This window comes from Canis lupus, chromosome 22 (assembly GCF_003254725.2).
Source record: "Canis lupus dingo isolate Sandy chromosome 22, ASM325472v2, whole genome shotgun sequence".
In the NCBI taxonomy this organism is placed as follows: Eukaryota; Metazoa; Chordata; class Mammalia; order Carnivora; family Canidae; genus Canis; species Canis lupus.
The window spans coordinates 15,747,926-15,774,194 of NC_064264.1; the positions used below are offsets into that span (position 1 = coordinate 15,747,926).

The 26,269-nt window shown below is 35.9% G+C and overlaps 1 protein-coding gene across 19 annotated transcripts in view; it reads right to left on the reverse strand.

Moving 5' to 3' along the window:
* DIAPH3 (diaphanous related formin 3) overlaps window positions 1-26,269 on the reverse strand; it is a 506,600-nt gene that overhangs the window by 212,564 nt on the left and 267,767 nt on the right. For all 19 annotated transcript variants that reach the window (XR_007405049.1, XR_007405048.1, XR_007405050.1 and 16 more), the window contains one exon: window positions 12,231-12,470. Coding sequence is in view for 15 of the 19 variants with exons in the window: in XM_049099479.1 (XP_048955436.1) it covers window positions 12,231-12,470 (240 nt within the window). In the remaining 4 variants the exon portion in view is untranslated. The remainder of the gene's footprint in view (window positions 1-12,230; window positions 12,471-26,269) is intronic.

Sequence of the window (26,269 nt, forward strand, 5' to 3'; positions counted from 1 at the left end):
GCTAACTCTTGGAAAGAAAATGAAGCTAAAATATTTGCTTTAAAAATTCGGTTAGGTTTAAAAAATCTGCTTTATTTAAATTTTAAGAGACATTGCTTGACAGGCTTCCTTTTGTTTTATTGCCAAGAGATGTATCTTGCTGATGAGTAATCATGGCTGTTAAGGAGAATTTCTTATTTGTATATTGTTTCTTTAAGGTACATTTAATGCAGTATGAATGTCAAATAAACAAAAAGATGGATGGAGTTTCTTCAACTGCTCTGTTCATTCCAGACAAATAATGTTAAAAGAAGATCCTGTAATAAATCATGGCCTACTTGTCACTCTGGAGTAGAATTCCTTTGTAGCTACAATGCGATGTTTTGAAATATTTTTAAGCCATTCAGCACAAATTTGGATGACATTTGAAGAATATTCCATTGTTTTAATCACAAGGCAAATTCCTAAAATAAAAGCTGAGTATCTTTTTGGTGATCCTCAGAATCCAAAGGCCCCTTACTCTTTGACTAATGACACTTAAGCCATAAGAGTACTGCCAAATTATTAACTTTGATCCCATTACCGTGTTTCTATTATCTAAGTATGTATCAAAACAGCACAGATTCTCTAGCTGTTGACATTGTTGAACATCATAAAATGACAAAATTATGAGAATCTAGAAGACTCATTAATATTGGTAATGATCAATGTTAATTGATTTTTAATCATAAATATCAATAATCAATGTTAATATTAATGCCATTAACACTAATATCACTGGTACTATTATAGCCGCAACTCTTTTTTTTTTTTTTTTTTAAAGATTGTATTTATTTATTCATGAGAAACACAGAGAGAAGCAGAGACACAGGCAGAGGGAGAAGCAGGCTCCATGTAGGGACCCTGATGTGGGACTTGATCCCGGGTCTCCTGGATCACGCCCTCGGCTGAAGGCGGCGCTAAACCTCAGGGCCACCAGGGCTGCCCAATAGCCACAACTCTTATATGGCACTTATCCTGACACCGGGACTAGCCAAAGAAATATTTAGTGCTTAAAACACATAATATCTTTATGAAGAACTAGTATTATACCTATAACTAAGGAGGAGAAAAAAGTTTGGAGAGAGATCATGTAACATACCCCAGATAACATAGCTTCTATCTGGTAAAACCAAGGTTTGAATCCATGTCTGTGTGAATCCAAAGTTGATAACCACTACAAAACAGTCCCTCTACAAACATCTTGAGATTATCATGTGTCAAATAAACAAATTTCTCAAAGCCACAGTGGACAAAAATAATAGCAACAAAAGAACAACAATGACATTTAAAATACTGAAGTCCTGTAACCTGTTAATTCTAGCCTGGAAAGCCTCTAAAAACAGACACCTGAGTCATTCTCTAGTTCTGAGAGCATGACATTCTTTCTAGTGTTATATCTATAAATTTAATAAAATGCCACCTGAATCTTATCACTCAAACAAGTCTTTCAACATTGCTGATAGATTAGTGCTGACAAAACATTATAGGAATATGGTTAGATGAAAAGATGGCTGTAAAGTTTAACCTTTAACAGCCTTGAACAAGTATATCCTCTAACAAGTATATCATATTCCATTTTAAATCCTATGCAGAATAAAGTGATTTGCGTACTTATGAAATAGTATCTCTAAATTTAGGTTAAAGGTATTCACACAAAAATAGATGCGTTAACACATACTGTCATAGAATATAACACATTTTCTCGGACAGGAAGCTCAATGCACCAGTAAAAACCCACTAGTGTAAATCACAACTATACAATGAATAATGTTTCTTCATATGTGTAACCACATTAACAAAATAACCAGCATGTTGGTTAAACTTTTGAAGGAGATTAGTTATCTCTACAATGGAAATAAAATCTTAATTTAAATAAGATGCTTAATGTCATCTATGTCATTGCTGTAACTATTAATACCATAAACTTTCAAAATGATTTTTAATATAGGTAGAGATCAATTGATAATAGATTTAAAAAAAAGAACATTAGACAAATAATTTGTGATATTCATTAGTAAACATAATTTATATTGTGTAATTTTCATTTTAAAATGATGAGTTGAAACATTAAATAAGGAAGAAAATGCTTTATATAATGTGGATTCCTATAATTATAAGCTGAATTCTTTCATATTCCCCCTCAACTTTCCCTGAATTATGTTTTTAATTTATTTCTCTTGGATTTTGGTGCACAGAAACTGCAGTGTTGCAGCATTTCTGTGCTGTAGTAAAACTTTTAGCTTATTACATTATCTACTGTATTGTTCAATGTTCTGTTTACACAGCCTTCTCATTCCACAGGACATACAAAACAGTTCAGTGTTCTTCAGTTAATATAACTGGGTCAAATATATTAATTTTAAAGTAGATGTTTTACCTTTATTTTTTAAACACTGGATTTTATATTTTTTTAAAGCAGCTCCAGCTTTACAGAAAAAACATAAGCAGAAAATAACAGACTTCCCATATACCTTTTCCTCCAGCAAAATTCCCCTATTAGTATGTTGTGCATCCCAAATGATGTGCTGATATTGATACATCATTAACTTGAGATCCACTGTTTACATTAGGGCTCACTCTGCCTTCTACAGTTGCATATAAAGAATGCATAATATCATGTATCTACCATTACCCTGTCATGCAGAATACGTCCTCCCTCCCCCCTAAATTTCCTGCACTCAATCTATTCATCTCTTTCTTCTTGCCTTCCTAACACAGCTTACTATCTAATTTTCTCTTTTCCAAAAAGCATATATGTATGGCTTCCAGTATGCAGGCTTTTCAAGTTGACTTCTTTTACTTAATATGCATTTAAGTAATGCATATTACTTCCTTCAAGTCTTTTCTAGGCTTGGGAGATCATTTATTATTGAATAATAGTCTATTGTATGGAGGCATCACAGTTTACTCATTCACCTAACCGAAGGACATCCTGGTTGTTTCCATAGTTTGGCAATTACAAATAAAGCTGCTATAAATATTTTTGTTCAGGTTTTCTTTAGAAGATTTTACTTATCCATTCATAGAGACACAGAGAGAGAGGCAGAGACACAGGCAGAGGGAGAAGCAGGCTCCATGCAGGGAGCCCGACGTGGGACTGGATCCTGGGTCTCCAGGATCACACCCTGGGCTGCAGGCGGCGCTAAACCGCTGCACCACCAGGGCTGCCCTTTTGTGCAGGTTTTCAACTTCTTTGAGTAAGTGTAAGAGTGTGATCACTGAATCCTCTGTTAAATATATGTTTAACATGAGGCACCTGGGTAGTGAAGTCAGTTAAGTATCTGATTCTTGGTTTCAGCTCAGGTAGTGATCATAGAGTCATTAAGTCGAGCCCTGTGTCAGGGTATGGAGTCTACTTGACTCTCTCTCCCCCCCTGCGCCTCCTGCTCGTGCTCTCTAAAATAAATCTTAAAAAAACAAACAAACAAACAAACAAAAAACCTGTATCTAACTTGACAACTGCCTAACAATTTTCCAATGTAGAATGTACCATTTTGCGTTCTCTTCAGTAATTAATGACAGTTTCTATTGTACCACATCTTTGCCAGGATTTGGTCTTACCAGTGTTTCAGATTTTGGCCCTTCTCTTAGGTGTGTAGTGCTGTCACATTATTTTAGCTTGCAATTCTCTACTGACATATGATGCTGGTTATCTGTTCATATATTTACTGCCATTTGTAAATCTTCTTTGGTGATGTGTCTGGTTAAGTCTTTTGACCACTTCCTTGTTGAGTTTTAAGAATTATCTGTATATTTTGGATACAAGTCCTTTATCAGTTAGGTATTAGCAAAGATTTTCTCCGGGTCTGTGGTTTGTCTTCTATCTTAAAAGTGTTTTTTGCAGAGCAGAAATTTTTAATTTTAATGAAATCCAACCTGGCAATATTTATCTTTCAAGGTTCATGCTTTTGGTATCCTATCTAAAAAGTCACTGCCAAACCCAAAGTCACCTATATTTTCTCTTCTCTTTTAGAAGTTGTAGAGTTTTGCATTTTTACATTTAAGCCTCTATTTTGAGTGAATTCTTAAGAAAGGCATGAGGCCTATATGTACACACATTTTCTCTTGCATGTTTATGTGCAATTGTTCCAGCACCATTTCTTCAAGAGAGTATTATTCCTCCACTGAATTGCCTTTGTTTCTTTGTTAAAGATTTGACTATATGGAGCTTTTTCTGAGCACTCTATTTTGTTCCATTGATCTATGTTTTAAATCAATACAACAATGTTTTGACTACTGTAGTCTTCAAGTCCAGTAGTTTAGTCCTCCAACTCTGTTCTTCAGTGTTGGGTTGGCTATTATGGGTCTTTTACATATCCATATAACCTTTAGAATCAGCTCAACAATATTCACAAAATAATTTACTGGGATTATGATTTGGATTGCATTGAATCTACATATTAAGTTGGAAGAAGAGACATCTTAATATCGAATATTCTTTTCCCTTAACATGGATATCTATTTCCTTATTAGATCTTTATTGATTTCTTTCATCAAAGTTCTATAGTCTTTCTCATATGAATCTTGTATGTATTTTAGTGTTACTCTTTTGTGTACTAACATAAGTGATACTGTTTTTACTTTCAAGTTCCAATTGTTCAATGCTGGTATTTGAAAAGTAATTAAATTTTTTATGTCTATGGCATATCCTGAAACTTTGCTATAATCACTTATTAGTTCCAGGAAGTATTTTACTTTCTTTTTTTCTTTTTGGTCAATTTGGGGTGATTTTCTATATAGGCAATCATTTTACTTATGAACAAAGACACTTTTATTTATTCCTTCTCAATCTAAATACCTTTTGTTCAATTTTCTTGTATTACTGTATTAGCTAAGACTTCCAATACAACGTTGAATAAGAATGGTGAGCAGGGATAGCCTTTCCTTGTTCCCAAAGACGTAAACATTCAGTTTCTTACATTAGGTATAATGGGAACTGTAGTTTTTATAGCTATTCTTATAAATTTGAGGAAGTCCCCCCTATATTTCTAGTTTAAGTGTTTTACATGAATGGAAGTTGGCTTTTATCAAATGCATTTTCTACATATACTGATATGATCAAATGGTTTTTCTTCTTTAGCCTGTGGGTGTAATGAATTCTGTTAATTGATTTTCAAATGTTTAGCCTCTTGTACCTGTCCCACTTGGCTGTGGCATGTAATTTTTTTTATACATCATTAGTTTTGGCTTATAACCTTTTGCTAAGAATTTTTGCATCTATGTTTATGAGAGATATTAACCAATAATTTCCTTTCTTGTAATGTCTTTGCCTTGGGTGTGCACCCATTTTTATCATCGTACTCCCTCACATCTGCCATCTAAGAACAAATGTTCACAAATGCCACTAACTATAACTATAGATACAATAATGGTGCACGTTTTGCCTCTATACCAAAAACGTAAGTACAATGCAGATCCTTGACAAAGAAGAGGTAAACAATAAGTTCCTAGAGTATCAGGAATGGAGCATATTATTCAACTTTTGATTTTTCATTTTTAAAATGTATAAAAATAGGAGACTGAACTAAAACAGAGATGGTTGGTAAGATTCATCTTGGGTGCTACCTCTAATGGATAGTAGCTGTCTACAAGTAGAGTGTTAAGGACAATGCTGAGGCTCTGTGTTTGGGATAAAGGAATTTTGATGGATTAGCTTTGCTCTTCATGAGAATGGTGAGATGACAGCAAACAGCGTATTTGCTGTTTATGAGCAAAGCCACCCTAATCCTAGTAAAAGAATAATTCCAAGTTACAATGCTTAATAGCAACTGAAAAAAAATGTAAAATTTATCAAAAAACATTACTTAGTAAAATCAAATATTTATTGAAAAATGCTACAGATTAATTGTGTTAATGAATGAATCAAAGGGGTTAAGAATCCGAAATAGTTTCACATTACTTTGGAAGTCAATATTTCAATGACTTAATTCGCTAGATGTAAAATAAGAATGGCATTTGTTATCTGCAAGTCTTTGGCCAAAAACTGCTTTACTTTCAAAGGGTGCCAAAATTCACTGGTGTGATTTTGCCAATCTGATAAAGAATAAAAACCTCTCTAAAATCCTTCTAAAACACAATGCAGATGGAACAATGGATTTGTTTGGCAGAGGTCTTTCTTTAAAATAACTTCATAGAGCGAGGGAAAAGGTGATATATCAGAAGCAAAATTTCACAAAAGCTTCACAGTATTACCCTGTATGACTATAACAGGTGACAGGCAGAGGTATTTGTCTCCTGCTTTTTATAATGAGTGAAATTCTACCTATACAAGATAGAGCCCTGCAAAATAACTCAGGACACTGGCCATCAACTTATTTCAGTTCCGCTGGGTGCCTGAGATTCACACTCCACTCACTCCTTTTCTTCACTTTCAGAGTAGTGCTCAGCTTGACATGGAAAAAAAAAAAAAAAAGGCAGTTTTTTGAAATATTTTCACCACTCATCCTTAAGTGACGTGGAGCTGGTTCTTTTTTGTTTTTGTTCCTATGTTGGTTGGGTTTTGCTTTTGTATGTTTGCTTGTTGGCTGGTTCCACACCACCAATCAGGGATTTTCCATTCTGGGATATGAAGTAGGGCAGAAAACAGTGATTCTCAGTTCGGTTTGGGCACTAAAATTACCTCGGGGACCTTTAAAAAGCCACTAAACATCCATATCCATATATGCTGAAGTAATTGATTCAATGTGGAGCTGACACATCAGTATTTCTTAAAGGTACTGTAGAGATTGAGAATCACCGTACTACAAAGAAAAGCTTTTCATAATTTCAAGAAATCACTCACTGGAGTTGGTAGGGGCATTATACAAAAAAAGGAAATTAAACAGTTTTGCTTTGGGGAGTTTTTTCCTTAAAAAAATCTTCTCCAGGGGCACTTGGGTGGCTCAGTCAGTAAAGCAGCCAGCTCTTGATTTCGACTCAGGTCATGATCTCAGAGCTGGGACATGGGACAGAACCCCAGTTGTGCTCCATGTTCAGTGGGGAGCCTGCTTCAGGACTCTCTCTCCCTCTGCTTCTCCCCTCACTTGCTCAAGCCCCCTTTCTCTCACAAATAAATAAGTAAATCTTTAAAAAATAAAGAAAGAATAAATATAAAAATCTTCTCCATCACAGCTTTGGTCAGCTTTATTCTACTTTTGGTTAGGCTGCACTTGTAAAGAGAATCTATAGGAGATCAGATAAAAATTTCATGCACCTAAATGAACAGACAAAAAATCAAAATCAAGCAAAAACAAATCTTGCCTCCAACCGCCTACCCTTTTAATACCTAACTTCTAAGCCCTCCACACTCCCATTACTACATATCTTTGGATGACTTCATCTTTGAGAAGAACTCACTGTGTGGTCGACCACCATGGAGAACAGAAAAGTCTCCTACAAAATGATAATATTGATACACTTATAATGGAATCAATAATTACTTGTTTCTGCAATTTTCCCCCAAAACAGCATAAACACTGACAAAATTATTGCAATTCGTAAACTCTTCCAAAATCTCTATCTACTCTCCAGATATAGTTTATTTAATTACTTAGAACAAAGACTTACATTTTACAGCTACATCATCCAGTTGTATTGATCAGGATAATTTGCTATTCAAAATTACCTATCATTAGGCATTAAGAAATATTAAACACATGTTATAGCCATAGTGTAGGGATTAATAACATCTGCTTTTTAAACTCACAAGTTAAAATCCTCTCATATACTTTAATATGGTGTTAAACTTTGATGATTGGGTCAACTCACTCTTTTGCTGGACTACTGATCTACTTGAAGAAAAAAGATCTTTGCCCTACCAACAGGTTCTCTAAGAAAATTAACTTCAACGCAACCACATATGCATTTTTTCTAGGTGGGCATTTTGGTCAGGCAATCACTTACCATTTACTGCCTGAATTTCTAAGGAAATGGATTTGCATTTAATCAATAGCAGGTCCTGAAAAAAGAGAATATAATCTCCAACTGCATATTATCCAGTTATTATTTAAAGTCTAGCAATATCTTTGGAGGACTTCATGAATGATAAGAAGTCCATCCACTCTTTTATATATTCTAAGGTTTATACTTTTAAATGGTCAAGCCATAAGAAAGCAAGGTACTTACACCATTTTACTTAAACTAGGAATAGCATTATGTACCTGAAAAGTACATCTGTATCTTACCCTGAGGGTTCTCTTGGAGTGTCAGGCCCTAAGAGGCTCTGTTCATACTTGTAGGGAAAGAAAAGAGGGAGGGGCGGAGGAGATAGCTCTAAAAGAAAGATTCTAATGTAACTGCTGCTTTCATTTACTGTATTAAAGACCATAGGCTCAACATCTTATTTTTCTCTTACAACAATACATTTTCTTATAAAGTTCAGCTTTGGCTAATAAGAGAAATCTCATCTTTAGCTCATGAAAAGTTTCATTACCATGTTTGCACTTCACTAAGCCTCAAACCTAAATACCTACTTTAATTTTTAATTTTTTTATTTTTTTTTAAGATTTTATTCATCTATTCATGAGAGACACAGAGAGAGAGAGGGAGGCAGAGACACAGGCAGAGGGAGAAGGCGGCTCCATGCAGGGAGCCCGATTCTGGGTCTCAATTCTGGGTCTCCAGGATCAGGCCCTGGACTAAAGGCAGCGCAAACCGCTGAGCCACCTGGCCTGCCCCAATTTTTTATATCTTAATAGCTTCTTACTCATGTTTATCTTATGTCCCATATTTTACTTTTATATTTATCATAGACCACATCAAATCTTTAGGGAAAAAAAGAGAGCACAAACCTTTTCCCTCTGAACTCAGTTACTGCATTTAGTTACCTCAATTATAAATGTATACAAAGATGTAGTATAGCCCCTAAAATTAATAATGTATACAGACTTCATGATTCACATAACTATTTTTAAACGATGCAAAATTAACAATGTAATACAAATTTTCATATACTTTTTGTACCAGACCTAAATTTATAAGGGGTATTTAAAAGTAAAGATTTTGAATGTAGAATATTAGATGACATATAATTACCCAGCATGTTTTACCAGATTAAAATATTACCCTGTCTTTCTACTGTCAAATAAATATGGAATTCCTTTTATGGGGGCTTATCATCAAACCAAATGCTTTATACTCAGTGTGAAAATTCAATCACAATTGTCAAAGATCAAGCTGCTACTTCAGATAACAAACATGATGAGATATCATCTTGTTCAATATATGCTTTCAACTTGACATGTAGGCTAATAAAAAATAAAAAGTTGTAGTATTTATTTTGTTTCTTGCACAACAGAAGACTTCTAATAGGGATGATCAAAATATCTGGTATCATTGCCTGAAAATACAGTCGACTCTTATCTGGAGACAGACCAAGTGGTCTACAGATTAACTAAAGTAATAGCAGCATTATTACATTTGTAACTTACTGTGCATTAGCCACCGTCCATCAGTATGAGAGGATGCCTACTTTCAACTGCATAACTAAGAGGCACAACTTTGTGTCCTTTTTGTCTGTTGCATTGCCATTCACACAACAGCGATTTACTGAGTATTTACTATGCATCCGGCACTGTATCAGGCTATTCAACCTCATGGATCAGACCTAATCTCTTGTCACAGCTCCTCTGTAAGGAAGGCATGAGGGAGGGCATATGGTCAACTCTCTGTGAGCTGACTGGAGTTCTGAGATGTAAGCTCTAAAGAGGAATAGACACTTAATACTAAGAAACAAACTCCAGTTGATTTGCAGATGTAAACTTCTCCCTGACTTCGCTCTTCATCTTGTTTTTCTTCCTTTGCTTCCCTGTTCAGGGAAAGCCTGATTCTGGCAGTTGTACTTGCCTCCTTGCCCTTCCACCTCCTTGTTCATTATCACTATATTCTGACAGTTCCCTAGATGTTCCTCAAATGTATACACCACTCCCCTTCACCCCCTCTCCCATCCTATCCCAAACCCTTTCACTGCTACCCTAATTGCATTTCCATCATCTCAAGTACATAATAGACACACACTGTTCTGTAATATTTGCTAAATAATGAAGGCAGCTTCCATCAGATTCCCTTTAAGACACTGAGGTAAACCAGGGGTAGGAAACACTAAAAACAGCATGAAATCAATCCCTTTGGAGCAACCACTTCAAACATGTCAGCAACAAGGAGTTATCTTTGATGCTTCCCTTTTTTCTCTCATTCCCCCCTCATTATTTCCCCATCTATGTTCTCAGCTTGAGTTCCTGGGTCACTCACTACACATCAGCCAGTCACCGAGTCTCTCCCAAGCATAACCTTCTCACCCAGCACTATCCAGAATATTCTACAGTTTTGGAAATGTCCTATATTTACACTGCCAACACATATGGACACTTAGTCACTTGAAATGTGGCAAGGGTGACCAAAGTATTTCCTAATTTTATTTAAATTTTAATTAATTTAAATGTAAACAGCCACACGTGGCTAATGGTAACGGTACTGGACAGTGCAGCTTACTCCTTTCCATACTGCTATTAGAATTACATTGCTATGAGACAGCTCTTGAAATAAAGGGACTAACTAAATCTTCACCATAAGGCATGCCACTGGAGATGTTTTTCAATCTAGACCAATTTACTATTTCATTTCCATTTTCTCCACTCCTCTCCCGTCTAGGCTTCTGATCATTTGGTGTACTCATGTATGCCACGATATGTTCCTTTATGCAAACTGATGGCTGTAGCCTAGAATGGCTTTGCCTCTCAGGAACATCCACTCATACTTGCAGATCCAGCTCTAAATTCCTATTCCTCTTCTCAATGCTTAACGTTCTTCCTGTAACTGAGTTAGCCTTTCTCTCTCAACTCTGTTGCCATAACTTTTTGTATATTGTACTATTAAAAATTTTAATCATAATGGTTTACAAGTGGAAAAACAGGGGTCCCTGTATGCCACATGATAATTGCATCCACTCAATGAGATGATGAGGTCAAGCATCTGGTGCAGGAATAAGTAAGCACTCTTTAAGTGTGCAAAGTCTTCAACACATGTATTAGGATTTGCATCCTCCATGCTAGGAATCTTAACTGATCTATCAGACTCAGAAAATGATAGGAAAATACAAAGATGGAGATGGAGTAGAGCAAATTCACAAGGTGTTGATACCAAGACGCAGCATAGGTCGGGAAAATTATACAAGGTAAGTCATGAAAGCACTGAGAGCAAACCTTCGGCTTAAACTGGACTTGTTTCTCACCTTCCCTATCTAACTGGCAATAGCAATCAAATTTCTCCTGCTACCCAAAGTTATAGGGTTGCCATGAAAACTTTCATAAGCCAAATGGTGTAAAGCAGAGAAGCAATCCTCTTCAGATTTCAGTTTAGAAACAGGTTCATACGAACATCGGTCTTTTGTACAAGCGAAGTGGCATGAAGTGAAATTTCTGGATAGCAGGGAAAACCAGTCATCAAACTCCTTAATCAGGTAGAATAGATGTTAGCAGGTCAAGAACAAAAGAAAGCTTTTCTTGTGATGTGTAACGGAGAAGAATTTGTTGTAAGCAGATCAATAAAGCGCTATTACCATGGCCCACTTCTGAGGAAAGAACTCTGTTACATAAAACAGTGAATATATTTGCTGTAAGGACATTTAACCTGTAGAAGAACCCAGGAGGAAAAAACCAAATCTCTAAACTTACTCAATTTTCACATCCTTTAAAATTATATTTAGATAGAAACTTTTCAAAATCATCAATGACATCTGAGGCATGTTTATTCCTAATAAAACAATTTTCCCTTTATATAAAGCAGTCTCATTCTTTTCTCCCTTTAGACAGCTTGTGGAAAAAAAAAAAGCAGCAAAGAAATATTCAAAGAGTTAAAGGTAAAAATCGTAGTGGCAATCCTAAGCAACTCTCAATACATATATACCATCATTTGCAGGGGCCTGAATTGAATTTTAGATTTAAATAATATTTTGATGTTCCATTTCATTAGTTTGGGAAAGCATAGGTTTACAACATAATTCTGTTATTAAACAAAATCCTTCAGTTGGATTTGCAGATCAGAGAAAATTAGTATTTGGATTTAGCTCAGAGGTTGAGTAAATTAGCTCAGTTCACTCTGGGTTTGGGTTCCTGGTTTAGTTCAAGTTCTTGATAATGAGCACATCAAAATAAAAATATTTAAATAATGTAATCAGGGCTGACATTTCAGAATAAGTGGTCAGGTAAATATGTGTTTTTAAAAAACAAACTCACTTTACAGAGAGAGCTAAGGTTAAATCCGAAGGTTTGAGCATTCCGGGAGCCAGCATTCATGTAGTTTCCCATTAGCAATACAAGTTCCAGCAACTTGCTGAAGCTTTTGCTCTTCTTTATCTCCTCGCAGGCAGTACTGACAGCCATGATGTCAGGTTTGATGTTGTTCACCTGCTCTTCAAACTGAAGCTTAAAGAGAATAGCACTGAGCCGTGGCCGTAGTCTCTTCACATTGCTCATCTGATTGAAAAGAAAATAGCAGATTTCCTTTAAAATGCATGGTATACTTTAGTACTGTACAACTGCAAGTAATCTGGGATGATTTATTGGTATGACAGTGCCGAGGAAGCAATATGTCCCTTCAAACTGATAGCAGGGAGAGAGAAAAGCCCTGCTTGTTTTTGTAAGCAATCAAGAGTCAGTCCTCAAAGAAAAAATTAACAATTTAGATGCCCCCATGAAAAGCAAGCTTTAATTAAAGGACAATGTTAGAGTAATAAAGTGCATATAATTTCTTAACAGAAACCACATTGTAAAAAAGTAACAGGGTACAGAGGCCACAAATCACCAAGCATTTCTATCATTAATTTTTGTTCAATATTGAAACTGTTGGGTCATGTTTAAAACATTCTGAAAGGTCTAAAGAGAGTTTGTTTTCTTCAAATAGCAACGGCTGTCCTCAGAAGCCCCACTGACTAACAGTATGTGTTAGATGGAGGGAAAGTAAATAGGTCCCAATTTGTACTAAATTGACTTTCTTGAGAAACACACGAAGTCGAATGACTCCTGACACACACTGGATTAGCAGAGTCGGTGTGAGGGGATGTGGGCATAGCCAAAGACAGAAGCCATGCAAAGCTCCAGGTCCATCCTATGCCAAATTAACCCTGTTTGGGACTCCTTGTTGGGAATGGGGCGGGGGACGGGAGTTGAAATCTTTAAAAAGAACAAAAAGGCTAGAGGGTCAGCAAGTTCTTGTCTGGAGCTTACTCCCTCCAGTTCTATCACAAGGGAAGAGAAGAGCCATTTAACTAAAGGCTGGAGACAGAGAGCATTTAAGCTATGAATTCCTTGGCCAAATACACTAAGGGATTTGAGAGGTGAAGCACCTTGATGAGGCAGTAACAGTAAAACTACTGAACTTCAACAACTATTATAAATATCAAAAGCAGTGTGAAGCAAGTTCAGGGGGGGAAAAGAAGATACTGACAGACACCATAGGGTTAAAATAGGGACTAGTTCCATCAGTCACAGAACCTAAAGGAAAAAATTAAAGAACAACAGCTTCACATGAAGCTTACAGGATTTCTGTTCAGGAGGCACAAGACTATCTGTTCATAATATAATGACTGTTATTTAAAATGAAATAGACCAAAGCCTGAATTTATTCGATTCAAAAGGACACTGCTCCATGTAATGGTACAGCCCAGCATCCCCGTCTAACCAGGACTGAGCAATAAGGGATTAGCTCTCCACAGATACCTCAGAGAACATCTTCAGATGGACCGAATCCACACAGTGACTGAAAAGTTTTTTAGTAAATCATATAAATAGCTAATTCACATTTAGTATTCTTCCCAGCTACTTGACCGATTAAATGTTTAAGTGTACATGGCCAAGATGCTAAGAGTTTGACTATTGTAATGACTTCTCTTTACAAAGACTTTTAAGTATCTTAAAAGTCCCACAGTTCGAGGAATGTCTTCCAATATGCCTGTGTAGAGGAAGCTTTTTTCTCTTCCTACAAGAAAGTAGAAAGACTGTAGGCTCGACAAAGATTTAAAAACAAAGCAAAAATAATGGCTTCATGGAATAAATACAAAATGTTAGAAAGATAAAATGAAGCCCTATTAGAATACCAATTCTTACTGGGCATGAATCCTTCTGTTTGGACCTGTTTTTCCAGGACATGAAGTAAAGTTAAGCAGTGATTATGTCTCACAAGGTTATTTCAGGTGTCTTAAATGTTCCCAATGGGCCAAATTCCCTATGTTTTTATCCTTAAATGTTGCAAATGGTATTCATATTATCCTGGGTCAATTCTGTATCATGCTCTATTACATTTACTATATCCTTTAGAATAGTAAGCCACATGAGTAATCACTTAAGTACACATGGTTATGGCCATTCAAAAGGTATATGATGCACCCATGGCATAGTTTCAATCTGTGCCCTCAATTCATGATACTTTGTTACTTTGCAGTAAACTTGGAAGCATTCCAGGAAAATATTTGTATTATGAAATATGTTAATTTTAATCTATATTAACGTACTACCTTACGCACAAAGAGAAAAAAACTTTGCTTAAATGCTATATTATACTGCCCCAAAATATGTTAAAGCCTTCCTGCTGACAAGCTAACCATATGTAGCCAGTATAAAGTAATTAATTTTCCTAGAAAAATATAACCTAGATTTATATGAGTAATGAGTGTACCTGGCACTGGGGACAGGTACCTTGAAAAGATAGAGTAAGTATATGATGTAATGCAGAACAAAATGCTCCGAGTTCATGAAAATGCCTTACAAAGCAAAGTCAGGAAAGGAATCCTAAAAAACACATCTTTGAGCAACATCTTTTAAAATTAGATGTCCTTTTCATATTGTTTTTCCTTCCAAATTTCAAACAGTATTCTGACTAACATGAAATACATTTATTTTAGTGAACAGAATCACTGAGCTGAAAAAGAACCTGAGAAATAACCTGGAGCTCATTATAGTCTCGAGTCCACCACTGAATGGCCCGACTCTGATCCTCCAGGAAATCTGTCCCTGTTATTTAAAAACAAAACAAAGCCCTGAAAGAACACTAACCTTCTAAGATCTAGATCTTGGGACCTATGATAATCACAGGGTCCTTTTTGTCATTAATCAAATCAAAGTCTCTCTTCATATAGGATCAAAGGAAAAAGGTTTATAAATTAGAAAAAAAAAATTTTTCTTTAAATTCCTGAAGGATGTTTCTTTGTCACTTCACATGATGTGTTAACACAAGATTTGCATTTTGTTTGCTTGCTAAGGAACCTCTCATTTTTCTGCCACAAGCGAGGCTGGATGCAGAAATGGAGCACTGTAGTGCTCAATACTCTCAAAGGTAACAGAAAGTCACCAAAAAGGAGGAAGAGGAGGAGAATGAGTTATAAAAGTTTAATGGTGAGAGATAATAATTAGAATTCTAGAAGAAATCAGAATTCTGCTTTCACAGAGGTAGACTTCCAATTGTTAGAGTCTTCGTAATATAAACTCACATCACCAAACTCTGACAATAAGGAGTTGTAATCTGAAGATCAATCTAAAGGCATGAAAAATACAGTGAAAATACTTGGATTACAAGTATTTCATTGTTTGAAAGCAGAGGGCAGGGTTCCTGCAATCTCCCCACCCCATGACCACAGATGTCCCGTGTCACAATGAGAACACCTTTAAAAGAGTAGCTGGTGAAAATCAAACCACAAGCAATATACAGAACTCCAAGGGTAATCTTTATAGTCTTGTGTTGCTGGCAACATGAGTGTTGTCAGAAAAGAGATGAAATGAAAGACCTTTAGAGAATAATGAGCCAACAGGTACTGACTCAGTGCCCTCTCAGAGCTGTGAGTCATCTAAGTCATGACTGCCACCCTTGGATCATCTGAGTCTTTCCATCTATCTTAAAGGGTAAAAAGTAGAAAACGTCCTCAGGAAGATGTCAACTTCCATCACCTTATTACGATTATGTTTTTCACATATAGTTTTAATGTTATCCATTGACTTACTGGGGAGAAAATAGAATTAGGCATTTTTATACCAACTATGTTTAATGCCAAATCTAGTCCTCATTACTTCTTTTATAGATAAGAGATATTCAGAAACCAGCTTATTTATTTATTTTAAAAGATTTGTTTATTTATTTATGATAGACACAGAGAGAGAGAGAGAGAGAGAGGCAGAGACACAGGAGGAGGGGGAAGCAGGCTCCATGCCAGGAGCCCAACGCGGGACTCGATCCCAGGACTCCAGGACCGTACCCTGGGCCAAAGGCAGGCGCCAAACCGCTGAGCCACCCAGGGATCCCCGAAACCAGCTTATTTAAAACCTTTTGTGTCCTCCCCACCTTCTTGCCTGCAGACTTGCATAGGCTTACCTCAAAAGAAATTTTAGTACATGCTCTGTATCTTTGCTATCCTTCCCTAAAGTCATTTTAAAACTATTTTAACCATTTACTTAGTTAACACTACAAGTAACCAACTGATTGAAAAGCCATTCACTTCAGTCTTAACTGGCTGCTCTAAACCTTTACTTCATATACTTTGTACATGTATCAGGAATAACACAATAGGGGTGCCTGTGTGGCTCAGCAGTTGAGTGTCTGCCTTTAGCTCCGGGCATGATCCCAGAGTCCTCGGATCGAGTCCCGCATTGGGCTCCCTGCATAGAGCCTGCTTCTCCTCCCTCTTCCTGTGTCTCTGCCTTTCTCTGTGAGTCTCTCATAAATAAATAAAATCTTAGAAAAAAACAGGGGGGGGAATAACACAATAGTGTTTCACAAAGATTAAAGGACTCTTTTGAGGTCACATGCCAGTAGGACACGGCCCTCGAGCTAACTTGCTGCCAATCATGTGTGCATGCCACTCTGAGCAACAGTGTGGAAATAAATAATCACAACTTAAAAACCATCGGATCCTCAAACTACCCTTACTTTTTCCCAGGAGTAGGAATGGACTTTAATTGCACCAAAATAGTTATAAGACAAAACACTATAGAGATGACCCTGCTGTGAGCACTGCCTGCTACTACTTCAGACTCCATTCCTTTCCCAACTACCTCCTGTTGTGCTGAATTTTTAGTATTTTCCAGATTCGTGTTTGTTGTCCGCTCACACTGCACTCTCCACTCATATTTCCTCATTAGCTAATTCTTCCGTTCTCTGTGGGAGAGGTGCCATAAGCAAGCAGAATGTGAAAAAACAAAGGCATCATTGTCCAAGAGAAAATGAGGAAGGGTTGAGGGAGGAATGTGACATCTAAGAAAGCAATGCACATCTATTAGCAGAATTAAGACTCTTAGAAAAAAGTTTTTAACTAGATTTCTTAAGCTGAACTATACATAAAAATATATCTATCCTTTACTGTTAGCTGGCCACTATTTTCTTCAAGATTTCCCGAATCCTCAGGAAAAAAGGACAGTTCATTTCATTTTCAAGAGATTCATCCAAAGGGGTGCCTGGGTGGCTCAGTTGGTTGAGGATCCACTCTTGATTGCAGCTCAGGTCATGATCTCAGGGTCCTGAGATAGAGCCCCATGTAGGGCTCTGTGCTCAGTGGGGAGTCTGCTTGAGATTTTTCTCCCTCTGCCCCTCATCCCACTCACTCACTTGGTCTCTCTTTCAAAATAAATAAAATCTTAAAAAAAAAAGAGAGAGAGAAATGCATCAAAACATAGCTCTTTAAGTACCTTATGTCTGGGTAGTGCTCCGAATACAAAAAAAGAGTTTTAATAAATGTGCCCTTATGATATTAAAGCTCTGAAGCTAAAATTATTTTTTAAAAACCACATCACAGCAAAGTACATATGGTATGTTTTCTTACAGTTTTTTTTTTTTTGTAGGAGCAAAGCCAAGAATTATACAAAAAATATTAAAAGGATAAAATGTATATTCCTCTAGCTAGTCAAGAAATAGAAAATTAGTTATAGCCATCAGATATTGCTTTATCTTTGTTTACAAGTACTTATCAATTCCAGACCACTAAGGATTTCACAGGAGGTCCAAATGAGTTCTGTCAATGCTTAGGATCTGTAAGTGGGAAAGCTAGAGAGGCAAGAGACTTCTTATTTAATTTGGCAGTCTTAGCAAATACTCTTAACACAGAAGTTTCATATCTGATGAATTAAAAAGCTGGCATAAAACCCAGAACCATTCTGGTGTCTTAAATTCATTCATGTCTGCTTCCAGACAATCCCCACCCTATCATAGGAAACCAATGTTTTGATTTCTATCACAATAACTAAGTTTTGCCTGTTCTTCAAATTTATATTAATGAAACTTTCAGTAAACACTTCTTGTGTCTGACTTCTTTCACTGAACAAAAGGACTTTGAGATTCATATACATGTAGTGTGATGCAGTACTTTATTCGTTTTTATTAATGAGCAATATTTCATTGTAAAAATATACCCAAAATATACCATGTTGAGGGACTCTTGTTTTCTAGTCTGGGGCTACATAGGAGTTGGGTTAAACAGGGAACTGGATAGATGATATGTCAAGTTCTAATCCCAGGTACCTGTGAATGTGACTCTATTTGGAAATAAGATCTTTGCTGATGGAATTAGGGATCTCCACATGAGATCAAGCTGGATTTAGGGAACTCTAAATTAAGTGACTGACGTCATTTTAATTAAAAAAAAAAAAGCAAAGGACGAGAGAAACACACAAGAGAAGGCAATGCAAGGGAGGAGGAGTAATCCTACAAGCTAGGAAACAAAGTCGTGACTGTGAGCAGCTACCACAAGTGAGAAGAGAGGCAGGGAACAGATTCTTCCTCAAAGCCTCCAGAAGGAACCAACCTGCCAACACCTCGATTTAGGATTTCTGGTCTCCAGAAATGTGAGAGAATAAATTTGTTGTTTTAAACCACCACAGTTGTGGGCATTTGTTATGGAGGCCTGTGGAAACTCATACAGGACATTATGAATATTCTTGTATGAATCTTCTCATTTTAATTAAGTATCTAAAAAATAGAATATGAATGTGTACTTTATAAGAAACTGTTAAACTGCTTTGCTGTGGTTTATACCACTTGATAGGTATTTTATATTTTATCTTTGCATGTCAGATCTATATTCCATTCCTCATTAATTATTCTGTGTGGTATGATGCAAGACTTGAGATTCATTTCAGTTCGTAAGATATCCAAGCAGTGCAGTACAGTTAGATAAATAAAAGATCCTTTCCCCACTCGCTAGCCTTGAAGTCTCTGTTGAAAATCAGTTGATGGTATCTTTGCAGATTTACTTCTAAACTTTCTAGAAAAAATTTGTGTATTTTTAAGCCAAAATGTTACTGTCTTGATTATCACATCAGTTGTCTATATCTTCCAAGCCTGTGCTTTTTTCAAGACTCATTTTAACTCCTCTAGGTCCTTTGCATGTCATAAGGTTTTTTTTGTTTTTTTTTTTTTTGTAATTTCCTGTCAATTACTATAATAAAACCCACTGGGATTTTGATTGGGAACGTGTATCATATTAGAAATCTAAGATCATTTGAGGGAAAAATGAAATCTTAACAATACTGAGCCTTCCACTCGATGAGCATGCCTAATTTCCCATTTACAATTTCTTTAATTTCTCTCAGAAATATCTTACGGTTTTCATTGCAGAAAATTAGCAGGTTTTGGTGAAATTTTTTTCATAAGTATTTTAAGTTTTTGGACACTGGAGTAAATAGTACTATGTTTATTTTGGCTTCCAATATGCCATGGCTTCTAGAGAAAATTACAACTTATTCGGGTATACTGACTATTCTGTGATCTTATTAAATTCACTGGTAACTTTAAGCACATTGCTTTATGTGAATCCATAAGGGATTCATAACAATTGGGTCACTCAAAATATGGTTGATACTTCCTCATTTCCAATGCACAGTGTAAGAATAGATAATCTTGCCTGGATTCCAGTCAAAAGTGTCAAATCATTTAATCTTTCACCATCAGTTATGAGGAGAGTTACAGGTTTTCCGTAGATGTCCTTTATCAGGTTGAAGAAGCTTGTCCTGTTTCTTGTTGCTAAGAACTTTTGTTTATCATAAATTAAAATTCTGAATACTTGTTATTTTGCATCTACTTAGATAATGCGATTTTTGCCCCCTTTTTTTCTGGTAATATGGTTAACTACATTAATTTTTAAATGCTAAGTCAATCTTCTACCACTTGGTCATGACATACTCTCTTTATGCCCTGAAATATTTGATGTAAAAATATTTTGTTAACTTTTGCATAGATGTTCAAGTCTAATTTTCTGTACTGAAATTCTTTGTTTCCTGATATCAGTAATTTAAGAATTTGATTTTGTTTTTCAGTGTTCACATTCAGTTCAAAATAGCTTTCTCTTTGACCTACAAATAATTAAAAACCACATTATGCGATATCCAAACAGAGATGTTCCATTATTATTTATTGTCCAATTTAGTTTTAACAGGAAACCTACTCACTAAGATTTCAATCTTCTGAAAATTACTGAGATATATTTTACATTCACATATGGCCTACTTTGGTGAAGGTTCCATGTCTATTTGAGAAGAATGCATATTCTGCGGTTGTTCTGAGGAAGCCCCAAACACTAGAACAAGACAGTTCATAGAATGGTCTTGATTTTCTATATATTTAATTTATTGGAGGGGATATATTTTCTAAATATTTTTTCTAGAATTTACTGAAAAAGGGACATTAAAGGTGAAGATTAGGGAGTTATCTATTTCTCCACTTAATTCAGCCAGTTTGTGCTTGACGAATTTTGATGCTGTTATTAGGAGCTTATATATTGAAGACAATTATTCCTACTAAATGACTCCTTCTATCATTGTGTAATATCACTATTTCTTATAATATGCTTTGCCTTGAAGTATATATTCTCTGAAATATACATAGCTAGGCTACTTTTCTTATTGTTGCTATTTTCCGTTTGTCCCTTCTGCTTTTCAACTACAAAAGCGGGAAAAAGATAAGAGAGATGTAATCAAGCAATTTTTAGCATTCCATTTTACTTCTACTGGCTTCTGAGTCCTGTCTCTTTTCATTTTATTTTTTCTGGCTGCTCTAGGACTAGTAAAATGCATCCCTACGTATCAGTCTACTTAGAGTTACTATTAAGTCAAAATATGACACCTGTACATGCTTTGCTTTTCCTGCCTCAGCCTTCCTCCATTTCACACCATGTGATTCATTTCAGATGTGTAATGTTTTAGCTGCAAAATTTCACTTGCACCCCTATCATTTGTGCAATTATCTCACCTTTTACTTCTATGTACATTATAAACCCCATCCTGCAGTAATTTTTTTTAATTATCAGTTTTCTTTTAAGTAATTTATGAGAAGGGAAAACAACTTACTATTTCAGGTGCTCTTTATTACTTTTTGTGGATCTGAGCTTCTTTCTGGTATCATTTCCCTTTGGCTTGAAGGATAACCTTTTTAGCATTTTCTTTAAGATTTTATTTATTCATTCATGAGACACAGAGAGAGGCAGAGACACAGGCAGAGGGAGAAGCAGGTTCCCTGTGAGGAACCTGATGTGGGACTCGATCCCAGAACCCTGGGATCACGAACTGAGCCAAAGGCAGATGCTCAACCACTGCACCACCCAGGTGCCCCAAGCTTTAGCATTTCTGGTAGGGCAGGTCTGATAGCCACATACTAAGCTAACATTTTCAGTTCACTAAAAATGTCTTTATTCTAAAATATCCTCTTTTGGGAAGCGTATCTCCTAAAGAGAGAATTTTGAGTTTACAGGGGTTTTTCTTATTATTGTTTCAACAGTTTAAATACGCGCCCCTCTGTTGACTTCTGCTTTCCATTATTTCTACAAAGTCGGCAAAATCTCTCGTTTTCCCTATGCAATCTCTCAATCAACCCTTACCTAGCACCAAGTTACATTCATAATTTTTTTCTTTATCTCTGGCTTTTAGCAGTTTGACTAGGATGTACCAAGGTGTCTTTTCCTTTATATTACCCTGGTTGGAATATGCTGAGCTCCTTGAGCCTTAAATTTCTATTTCTTACTCAATTTGGAATTTCTTAGGCATTATTTCTTCAAATATTTTGGGAGCCACAATCTCACTCTCTTCAACTTTGGGGACACCAATTATAGGTGTTTTGGAATGACCAGTATTTATCCAGCAAAATCTAAGGTTCTGTTCATTTTTTACACAATATTCTCTTAGCTACACTTTTTTTTTAATTTTTTTTGAACATTTTTATTTATTTATGACAGTTACAGAGAGAGAGAGAGGCAGGGACATAGGCAGAGGGAGAAGCAGGCTCCATGCACCGGGAGCCCGACGTGGGATTCGATCCCGGGTCTCCAGGATCGCGCCCCGGGCCAAAGGCAGGCGCCAAACCGCTGCGCCACCCAGGGATCCCTTAGCTACACTTTTAAGATAAAATAACCTCCATAGAGCTACCTTTAAATTCACTGATTCTTCTGCTATCTCCAATTACTATTAAACCTACACACTAAATATTTCAATTCAGTTATTAAACTTCAGTTTGAGAATTTCCATATGGTAAATTTTTATAGTTTTCATTTTCCTGCAGAGATTTCTCAATTAAGACCATATTGTTTTGTGTGTGTGTGTGTTTTTTTTTAATTTCTTGAAGATAATTTCCTTTAGTTCTTTGAACATACTCATAATATCCATATAAAGTCTTTGCAAGTGAAATCCCAGATCTGGAGAAAAACACAGCTTCTGTTTAAACTCCAGCTCTCCATTCTATTAACTGTAAAACTTTCACCAGACTAAAAGCTGGGCATTCATGAAGTTAGGATTAGTTTCTTCTCTCAAGGCTTGCAGCTTTTTTCTACTGGTTGTCTACTGCCTTATAACAGATGATTTGCATATTTTGCTACTTTTATCTTTGTTAGTGGTTTATACAGATTTTGTGAATTTACTCCTAAGTGTTTTATGTTTTTATGTTACTGTAAATGGAATTTTAAAAACTTATAATTTCAGTTTTAATAACACCAAAAAAAAGAGACTTTATCTACATTAACTGGCTATTTCTATTTTGCCCCATTTGTTTTATCATATTCTCTATCTTACACACACACACTCACACACACACACACTTGGTTAAAGTGATGCTCGCCAGTTCTTCCAATGTAAAGTTACTGTACTTTTCCTTTGTAACTAATAAGCAGTTTATGGGGAGATACTTGAAGTCTACCTAAATAGTACATATATAATATATATATATATATTTTTTAATATAATATATTTTCATCAAACTTTCACCTTTGCATTAGTGGGATCAGTTCATTGAGTAGAATATTGTAGTATTCCCACAATTTTATTAAAAATGCACTTTAAGACCTTTTCTGAAGGCCTCACGAATGAGACAGAAAGCAGCCAATAGCCACAACTGCACCTTGAGCCACAAGTTTGATGCAACTGCCTGGCTCTATAGTAACTTAGTTCCTTGAGTCCAGCTTCTCCTTTCCATTATTTCCAAAACAGGCTCAAGAAGAGAACATGAAAACCTAGATAATGAGATTTGCAGAATACAGAAAATGCTTCCCAGGCACTAGACGATACTTGGATCTAAAAAAGCAACCTTAAAACAATGTTGCTTGCAAAGTGATGAATCATAAGAGACCTTTTTTGCTTATAACCACAAAATGCTTTAGGCTTTATTTCAAATGAATGATGTATGGCTAGTAATTAGTATGTGACTGTAATGATGTTTTGTTTTGTTTTTGCAAATGAAACAAATTAAGCAGATTGTGTCATAAAATTTCAATACTACATAGAGGGTCTGACTAGAAAGCATCATGTTTCCATACCAAAAAGCAACAAAGAAACCAGATTTCCTATTATAGGCTTAAATGCTCCACTTTTTAGTTGTCTATTTAGAAGATTTAAAATCCCAAATTTCTAAGAACTTAATTTCAAGTTCAATAATTTCAGCTCCTACTTGAATGTACCTATTATTAACTCAAAGTTAATCTTTAAATATTAAAAATAAATTGCTCCAGTAATGAAGCATACCGAAACCACTACTAAAAACAACTTCAGGTACAGTGAGTGCCTACAGCAAAGAGAAACACAAGAGCAGTGGCCACCACAAGAAATGGGAATATTATCTTTTAGTGTCAGAAAAGAATGAGTGCACAGCTGAGCAGAAATAGTTACTGGTTGAGTGAACAAGTTGCCTCATCTATGAAATGGTAGTGCCTCCTTTTGGAGTCAGATACAATTACTTGTTTATTTATGTGTCAAATATTTATTATGTGCCAAACACAGTTTTTGGCCTTGGAAACACATTAAAAATAAGATGACAAGGAAGTACCTGGTCCAAATGCAGAGTACTCTAAGTAAGCAGAGAAAGGAAGCAAAAAAGAGAAACAAATAGACAAGATCCTTTAAGATAAAGACAAGTGCTATGACTAAGTAGGGTACAGGAGATAGAGAATGATGCGGGACATCATTAGGATGTGTCCTTCCATGATGAAGTGGCATTTGGGCTGAGGCAGCTGGAACTGCCAGAGTAAAGGCAAATCTGTGATGGGGACAGTAAATAAATAGGACTGCAACATGGTAAATAAGGAAGGGAATAGTCAACTACGGGTTTCAAGAAATAGGTACTCCATCATCTTACAAATTATAATAATTTTAGAAACCATTTTCAATTCCAAAGGGAAATTCCTTTTCTGGCCAAAGATGGGAAAACAGGGACTAGACTTACCACCCTGAGTGAAGCAATAGTTTTTAGATGATAGACACCAGACAGTATGGGACAGTGGTGCCTGAAAAAGGGGAAAAAAAGATGAGGACTGTGACCATGCCAATTCACTTCTTTGGAAAGAATTTCCAAAGTGCAGCACAGGGAGAAGGAAGTCAGGTGGAGTCACGGAGTCTCCATGAATTAAGGAGAGGCAGGGAGGAGTCTGATAATGCCAAAGCAACTGGAGTTCTTGGGACAGAGTACCAGAAAGAGCAGCACAGAGAGAAAGCTCTGGAGATCTCGAGAGGTTCCCCATATGTTTTTAGCTCTGGTGCTGACCTGCACATGCATGTGAGAAAACCATCAGCTAAAAACACTAGAGGCCACTATGCCTGATTCTCAAACAGGGTAAGAAGAGTACTTGTTCTAATCAGCCAAAATGGGAAAACTTCAAAATTCATGGGACATTGAGTTGAATACTCAGAATAGTATTGCCTCAATCTTGGGGTTAAATCAGCTCTAGACTGATGGCTCCTCTAATTCCACGGAACAAAACTTAAATATAAGCCATGTTAAGTATCAAGAGTGTTGGCAAGTAACTTAACTGCCTCCGAAAACAAAGCTCAAGAATATTTATAAGAGTACAAAAGTATCTAGAGTACAGCATGGTAAAACAAACAAACAAACCTTTGGCACTCAAACACAAATTATTAGCCACTCAAAGTAATAAGAATATATAACTATTGATGAGAAAGATTGATACAAGAATGCAAAAATGACAGAGGTATAAACAGAGAAAAGTTATTATAAAACTATTCACATGTTGAGAAGGTTGTGGAAAAATTAAGAATTTTAAAGAGATGAAAGATATTTTTAAAAATACCCAGGTCTGAATTTGTATAGAAAAAGATTATGATGTCTGAGATGAATGAATGGAAAACAAACAAACAAACAGCAGATTAAACCCCACACAAGAAAATAATTAACTGGTATACACAGTCATTGACATTATCACAAATGAAAAAGATGAAAAAGAAAAGAAAAAGCATCAGTGAGATGGGACACCTTTAAAAGGACTAAATATATATGTAATAATAAAATATATGCAACTTAAGTCCCTGAAACAGAGAAGAGAGGTAGAGAATAAGTATTTGAAAAAAACAAAAATAATGGTAAAAATCTTCAAATTCAATGAGAACTGTAAACCTACAGATTCACAAACTCAATGAACTCCATGGACAACAAATATGAAGAAAACTACACGCAAGGTACATCAAAATCAAATTGTTCAAAACTAGTGATGAAGAGAAAACTTTTGAAAACAGACAATAAAGAATAAAAGAGACATGGACAAAAAAATAAAGAGGAGAGTGATGGCAGATTGCTTGCCCAAAATAATTCAAACAAGAAGACTGTGCAGGAACACATTTGAAGGACCAAAAGAAAAAGGTATCAGTCTGGAATTCTATATCCATGAGAATATTTTTCAAAATGAACACGAGGAAGAAACTTGCTCATACATACAAAAACCAAAAGAATTCATTAGCACTAGAAGAAATGCTATAGCCATTTCTTCAGGGAGAAGGAGGAAGATTCTAAACGCAAGAAAGATTTGCACAGACAA